Genomic DNA, 7,541 nt, shown 5'->3' with positions numbered 1-7,541 from the left:
TGGAGTACTGTGTGCAGTTTTAGTCTCCTTACCTAAGAAAGGATATACTTTCCATAGAGGGAGTGCAGCAAAGGTTCACCAGACTGATTCCTGGGATGGCAGGACTGTCGTATGATGAGAGATTGGTCGACTAGGCCTGTATTCACTAGAGTTTAGAAGAATGAGAAGGGATCTCATTAAAACGTATAAAATTCTGACAGGACTAGACAGACTGGATGCAGGGAGGATGTTTCCCCTGGCTAGGGAGGTCTAGAACGAGGGGTCACAGTCTCAGGATAAGGGGTAGGACATTTAGGACTGAGATGAGGAGAAATTTCTTCACTCAGGGGGTGGTAAACCTGTGGAATTCTCTACCACAGAAGGCTGTGGAGGCCAAGTCACTGATTATATTTAAGAAGGAGATAGGTAGATTTCGAGACACAAAAGGCATCAAGGTGTATGGGGAGAGAGCGGGAATATGGTATTTAGAGGATCAGCCATGATCATATTGAATGGCTGAGCAGGGCCGAATGGCCTACTCCTGCTCCTATTTTTCTGTTTCTATGGCGAGTTTGTGGCTAAGGGACAGGTCACCTTCTCCAAGTTCATCAGGAGATGTTTCCTTGAGGCTGATAAACATTTGTCTGAGAACGGAAACTGAAAGTATCTGAAACAGGTACTGAATCCAACTATCTAGTTATGGAGTTATGAGGCCTGCTTCAATCCTATTGTTGGGGGGGGGGGGAAGCACTGAGCCCTATGTAGCTCTCTGATGGGTTGAAATACACTCACGCACATCTTTTCAACCTTTAGAGCTGGGGGTGGTTACTTAAAATGATTCATTTGACAAGTAGAGTGGAGTCTGTATTCACGGGTTTGGTATCAGGCGCAGTATGATTCCAATACCTCACATGGAAATTTTAGCTACAGTGGAAAGGTTTACCATGTGACTAGGTATCACTGCTGCTGTAAAGCTTCTCCAATCAGAAGTTCAGAAAAAACAATGATGGAAGCACTCAGATAAGATAAAAAACCAAAATCAAGTAAAAAAAAAAACTCTTGCAACCACTATCCATAACCGCCAATGCTGTGTAGTTGCAGAATCAATGCACACACCTGCTGTCAAAAAGATCAATAAAGACGTGGAAGCCATTCGGCCCATCTACCGCACCCTTCTACAATCCCCCATCACAACATTGAACTGCCCCTTGAATAACTCGAGATTTTTGCCTCCACAGCCCTACCCAAAAGATAATTCCAGGGTTTTTTGTGAAAAAATACCCATCCTGACATTAGCCTTAAATCTGTCTTTTACAAGCTTGTACTTTGTTCTCTTGTTCAGTAATCATGGCTTAATGTGATGCGGTGCTATGGATGAACCCTGTCTATTCCACTTAGTATCTTATAAGGATTCCTGTCACAAACTAGGCCATTTATGCTTGTTTTATTTTTAATGTAAAGGAAAATCTCCTCTCAGTATTCAGGAGACAAGTTGTTTGTGCTTCAAAGGGTCCATCCTGAATGAACATAACTTATTAGCTTTCTTTGGAATGTGACGACTTGCCCTCAGCAAGGTGAAATTGTATCTTCTGTTACAGCTAAGAAAGAACTTACATTTATATGACCGCAGAGAGGGTGCAGAAGAGATTTACTAGAATGGTACCAGGGATGAGGGATTTAGTTATTTGGAGAGACTGGAGAAGCTGAGGTTGTTCTCCTGACAGCGGAGAAGATTAAGTGGAGATTTGATAGAGGTGTTCAAAATCATGAACAGTTTTGATAGAGTAAATAAGGAGAAACTGTTTCCAGTGGCAGAAAGGTTGGTAACCAGAGGACACAGATTTAAGGTGATTGGCAAAAGAACCAGAGGTGACATGAGGAAACACTTTTTTACATAGCAAGTTGTTGTGATCTGGAATGCACTGCCTGCTGGGGCGGTGGAAGCAGATTCAATAATAACTTTCAAAAGGGAATTGAATAAATACTTGAAGGGAAACAAGTTACAGGGCTATGGGGAAAGAGAGTGGGACTAACTGGATAGCTCTACCAGGGAGCCAGTACAGGCACGATGGGCCGAATGACCTCCTTCTGTGCTGTGTCATTCTATGATACTATATAGCACCTTTCTTCAGGTCATCCCAATGCGCTTCACAGCCAATGGAGTGTCGTCATTGTTATAATATAGGGAATCACAGCAGCCAATTTGCACATAGCAAGCTCCCACAAAAAACAATGAGATAAATGACAAGATAATCTGTTTTAGTGATGTTGATTGAGAGGTAAACTTCAACACTGTTCCAATAAAGCTCAACACAGTTTGAGGAACAGCACCTTAACTTTCTATTAGACACTAACAGGCCACTGGCCTTAATATTGAATTTAATAACTTCAGACCGTAACTACAGCTCCCACTTTCACAGCGGCAGGAAGTGCTGGCGATGGGTATGCTGCATTTCCAAGGTGGGGAGGCAGTGGGATGGGTTGGTGCTTAGGGTGGGGGATCCTCTGCTGGAACACCATGCATGGGGGATTCTCTGCTGGAACACCACGCTGGCAGAACAATCTATGAACTGGTGTCAATCTACTTTTCTTCCCTCAGGACCGTTTTAGGAATTTTAGTGCATTTTTACTATCTTATCCCTCCAGCTCCTGAGCTATTCACATATTCTCCATGTCTCATAAATGTCTTTAATTTCTCTCATTTTGCCTTCATCCAAATAATAAGTGTATGATTAATTTGAGGCATGACATGTGGTAAGTGTTCCTATGCCTGGGAGGAACAAGGTGACTTTGGACCTATGGTTCCCAAAGCTCTCCCCCACTGGGGTATTTGTATCTGGGTCTGTTTGATAGAGATTGATTGCTATGATTAGTCAACAACTCCATTATCATTGTATCATGTGACTACCAGGACTGTGGAAGGCGGTGTCTTTTTTCACCTAGTAATTCATTGTCTTGTGTGAATATAATTTCTGCTTCTTAAACATCTCCTGTTCCCCACTCAAGCACCTTACAGGCCCTTCATTTCTTCTGTATGTGAGCATTCCTCCCCCTTGTCCTTTTAAAAAAAATTCTATTCAGTTGTGCCATCTTCCAGTTCTGACAAAGGGTTCGCAGCTGAAACATTAACTCCTGTTGTCACCAGATGCTGCCTGACCATCCGAGTGTTTCCAACAACTTGTTTCATTTTGATTTCCAACATATCCTGTGCCTTTAGTTGACTTGTGCATGCAACTTGGTTTTTGACTCTGACTAGCTAGATTCATATGATGTAGCAACCCATTTACTTGCTTCCAGTTGGATTTATGCATGAAGTTCTATTTTAGCAATCGCCTATGAATGATTTTAATTGGTGCCATAGCAACTTTGCGATAGCAACTTTGCGATAGCAAGTTTGTTGCTTTATTTTAGAATCCATACATCAATGGATTCCCACTGGTGGTGTCTGAATGGGCAGAGGGAAGAGGTGTTGAGCTGGTAGCTAAAAAGCTGGATTCAGTGCAGCAACAAGTGATATCAATTTGATAAACATTTGAATGAAATCAAAAGCTATGCTTAAGGGTAATTAAACCATTGTCGGCATTCTGATGGTGCGCATGTTGTACTTTTAGTGAGACGGCTTTTACCAAGTTGGTTCATCATCTCCTGTATCGGGGACCTGCCTTTAAACTGGACAAAACAGTTTTTGAATAGGTTGTTCTGAAATTTGTAAAATATAAACTGCTCAACAAAGTCTGCTTTTTAAATACAAGTCCATTTTTTACCCCTCCAGCTAAGTGCCCACTTTCTGTCTTCAGCCTCTGAAGCAGAGTTCTCCTTCTGTCTGAGGAGCAGCAGAGATGTTTGTTGTTGAGTCCTGACTTGGGTTTACTGGCAATTTCAATCAAAGCACTGATCGGAATTCGTGCTCCTGCCCCACCCATTCCAACTGTTGCACCCCTGCCCGCCCCCCCGCAATTCAGTTCTGGACCTATCTGCATGCTTTTTCTGGTGGGAGACTCCACCCTACCTCTACAATCTGGTCCCCCAATCCCAGTAGAAAGCCACTATTGTGCATTGGCTGAGCTTTCAGCCATCACATCCTTGAACTTACTCTTCCTAAACCTCCTCATCTTGCCACCTGACACCACCTCAAACCTCCCTTGTAGACTGCCAAGTCCACTGCTCTCCCATGTTCCTTTCATTTGAATGCCGCTACATAAATGAGAATTGTTGGAGACAGAGCAGACCCAATAATGCACGTACACGACTGGTGACGCTGGCACAGAAATTTAATTAAAATTCAACACAATGCTTCGAACCTCAGCAAGACTACAGTTTGAGGGAGGGGGGGAAACTGAGTTGATGACAAGAATGTCATTTTAGACTCGAGAGGAAACCATGGTAACAAAACAGAACACAAATAATTGGAGAGATACAAATCTGGTTAAATTCTGGACAACAAGAGTGACTTTTAACAATTCTTTTAGTGATAAGGCAGTTCAGCAAAATTTTACAAAAATAGTTCAACCGTCGTACTCCTCCCTTTTCGTGTTCCCCTCCCCTCAAAACTATTTACTTCTATGTATAAAAAAATTCAATATAGTTATTGCAGTCGAGAGCACGTGTCACTTTTTTTTTTACAATTTTTTTTTTTAATACATACATAAAAAGATACAAAATAAAGAGATCAAGCAAGATGCATTAGAGAGGAATAGGGGAGGCCAGGCACGGAGTAGAGGTGAGATATCTGATTGTCAATATAAAATGTATCTAAATGTTTATCCAATATCTGTTCATTAACATTAATCCCAAGATCTAAATCAACAAGTGACTTAACATTTGAATTCAGATTACGTAAAGAATCTTCCAATAAAAAACTCAAAAGGAATTTACAATCCTGTTTTAATATGTGTTGCTCCCCCTTTCCCGTTTTGCAATGCACTATTCCACTGATGGTGTCATTGTGGCATCTCTCAACGGAGATGTCATTCTGTAGAGCAGTTCACATTGGGGGTGGGGGGTAAGTGAGGACGGCGAAGAAGCAACACTTTAATGTTATGGTGTAGATTCGGGCTCTTGCACTTTGTAGGACTGAGTTTTAAGGGGACCATTTGAGGGAGCAGTGTCACAATATGTGGATGGGTAACTAAATTGTAAAGCTCTGAACTGAAAGGCCAGTTACTGCTGCAGCCATTGCCTGCACAGTGGGTTTGCTGTTTCCCATATGCGCAATAGGGAAACTCCAATTTGTCGAGAGGAAATGATGCAACAGTAGTTCCTGCTGCAAGCGCTTCCTGTCACTCAAGACAGCACAATTCTATTCAACACTAGCTCTTTAATGTTTGCCACATAAATTAGCAAACAAGGATAACTGATATTTGTACACTAAAGATCAGCTTTTACTTCACTGCATCTCTTTTTTTGAGACTTTTTATTTTGTCTATGTTTTAAGGGTATTTTGAGGACAATTGAAGCCCCCATTAATTTGAACCTCGTTTCCTATTCCTTGTCCAGCCTCTCTCATCCCATTCCAATTGTCTTTGCCAACAGTGGTCTGTGGAAGGGGAAAAAACAGTGGAGCCCGAGACAGATTTTAAAAAGTTGGTACAAATAATGTACAGAGCCACATTAAAACAGACTGCCTTGTGTTTTTTTATCAATTGGTATTCCCCCCCCCCCCACCCCTCAATTATCTTCCCTCCAGTAGCTTGCTCAAGGCCAACCCTGTTCTCACGCAACATTCAAACACACACCCCTTCATTTCACAGCACGGGTCACCGTACTGTGGTCAAGAACAGGAACGTTGACTGATTCTCCTTTCCTTAACCCAGTGACACAAAACACCAAATGTAGGCGACGGCGAGATCAGCTAACTCATCATTGACCAGGAACCAGATCATTGGATAAACCCGTTGAGCCATCGCCGACCTCTGACTTTTGAAATTAAATTAAATGTTTTAATCTAGTCCGTAGCTCTCGAGGAGGGGACGGGACGGGACGGGGGGGGGGGGGTTAAGGTGATTCTTGTGGCTGGGCAAGATTGTTAATTCGGACAGTTCTCTACCTGAACAATCAGGACAGATTCACGGGCGGTCACACTTTTCCCTCCACTCTACAAATAAACAGCGAGTGCGAGGCCCGGGATGAGTCGCCAGTCGCTTTTTAAAAAAGAAAACGAAAAACAAAAATATAGAAACCACTGCTGCCGTCAATCACATCTGAGAGAAAGCACAAGCCAAGCGTCGCAACCAAATATGGAGATGTGCAGATCCCAAAAGGAACTAGGGAAAAGAAATTATGAAGGATCCTTGAAACATGTTCCGCTCTAAAGCTGGCTTCAAAAATGAAAGCGTTTTAAAACCCATGTTGTTAAAATAAGCATGCGGCAATATCGGGGCTCAGGAAAACGGCAGTTTGGGGAGAAGATCCTTCTAGAATGCAGGGTGCGACTCGTGGTGGGAGACATCTAGCGGTACATGTTTTTTTCCTGTCAGTTTCACATTTTTGCAGCAGTTTCCTATTACAAACTGAGCCCAGTAGCTCAGGGAGCGCCTTAATATCAGGTGTACACAAGTCGCACCATCATGCGCGTTTATATTTTTTAGTTCTGTAAATACACGGGGGGAGGGGAATTACACCCCCAGGGTGACCTGTAGCGCTTTGATGTCAACTAGCGGGGTATCTTACAACACAAGTACAACACCTGCACGGCACTTTATATAGTAAGTTGCATTAAAGACAGGTGTTTTTGGTCCTTTCAATCCCAAAGGGTCCTTTACCCCTTACCCCCACCACAACGAATAACCTACTACATTGTAAACCCTAGAGAGATCCGGACGAAGAAATCTCTTGCGGTCTGATCCTAGTGACCAGCTTCTACGCTCGAATCGATGCAGAGATGCCAGAGGCAGGCCCAGTTCCTTTCGGCGCTACTGTTCCATCGCGCCCAGCTTTTTCTCTTCCTGGGTCGCGATGCCGCCAACTTGCCCGTCCTCCTCCTCTTCCTCCTCCTCCTCCTCCACCCCCCCTTCCTGTCCGCTGCCTTGATATTTATCGTGTGTCCACTTGGGGCTGGTGTTGGACTTTTTGTACAGGAAGCGGCCCCTCCCTCGCTGGAAGGTGCCACGGCCCCTTTTATTTGCCCAGTAATTGTCCCCGTCTCCCTCACGGTCATCGTGCTGCAGAAAAACAGAAGGGGAGGGGGGGTGGGAAAAAAAAGAGAAATTATATTAAATGCACATTACTAGTACAATCAGGCATCTACAGGAAACTTTGGTTTATCCGGAGGTTGTATGTCCGGAAACCTCGATCTAACGGCAGAAATCAGCAGCCGTTTTGGTTAGGTTTTTTTTCTTCTCCCATTTTTTTTAATTTTTTTTAAAAACAGTCAGGCTCTGGAAAGCATCTCTGTAGCTTAGCAACAGCTTCAGAGACACTTCCAAGGTACGGGCCGAGTGTTTACAAGCTGTTGCTAAGCAACAGTGTTTGTTGTCAGATACGGAGATGAAAACCTCCGTATCCTTCAACATTAGCGCTGGTCTATCCAGAAGTTTTGATAGATCGGCAGCAGCTCGGTCCCG

The 7,541-nt window shown here is 43.4% G+C and overlaps 1 protein-coding gene across 9 annotated transcripts in view; it reads right to left on the bottom strand.

Moving 5' to 3' along the window:
• Positions 1 to 4,232: 4,232 nt before the first annotated feature.
• The window catches only part of LOC147103079 (thyroid hormone receptor-associated protein 3-like), a 152,172-nt gene continuing 148,863 nt past the window's right edge, over positions 4,233 to 7,541 (bottom strand). For all 9 annotated transcript variants that reach the window (XM_085962378.1, XM_085962386.1, XM_085962385.1 and 6 more), the window contains one exon: positions 4,233 to 7,139. In XM_085962378.1, coding sequence (XP_085818504.1) covers positions 6,891 to 7,139 — 249 coding nt within the window. In that variant the 3' untranslated portion in view covers positions 4,233 to 6,890. The remainder of the gene's footprint in view (positions 7,140 to 7,541) is intronic.

The sequence above is a fragment of the Somniosus microcephalus genome, chromosome 20 (assembly GCF_052327205.1).
Source record: "Somniosus microcephalus isolate GS21.2 chromosome 20, FLI_Smic_1.0, whole genome shotgun sequence".
NCBI lineage: Eukaryota > Metazoa > Chordata > Chondrichthyes > Squaliformes > Somniosidae > Somniosus > Somniosus microcephalus.
This window is presented reverse-complemented; position numbering and strand designations above follow the sequence as displayed.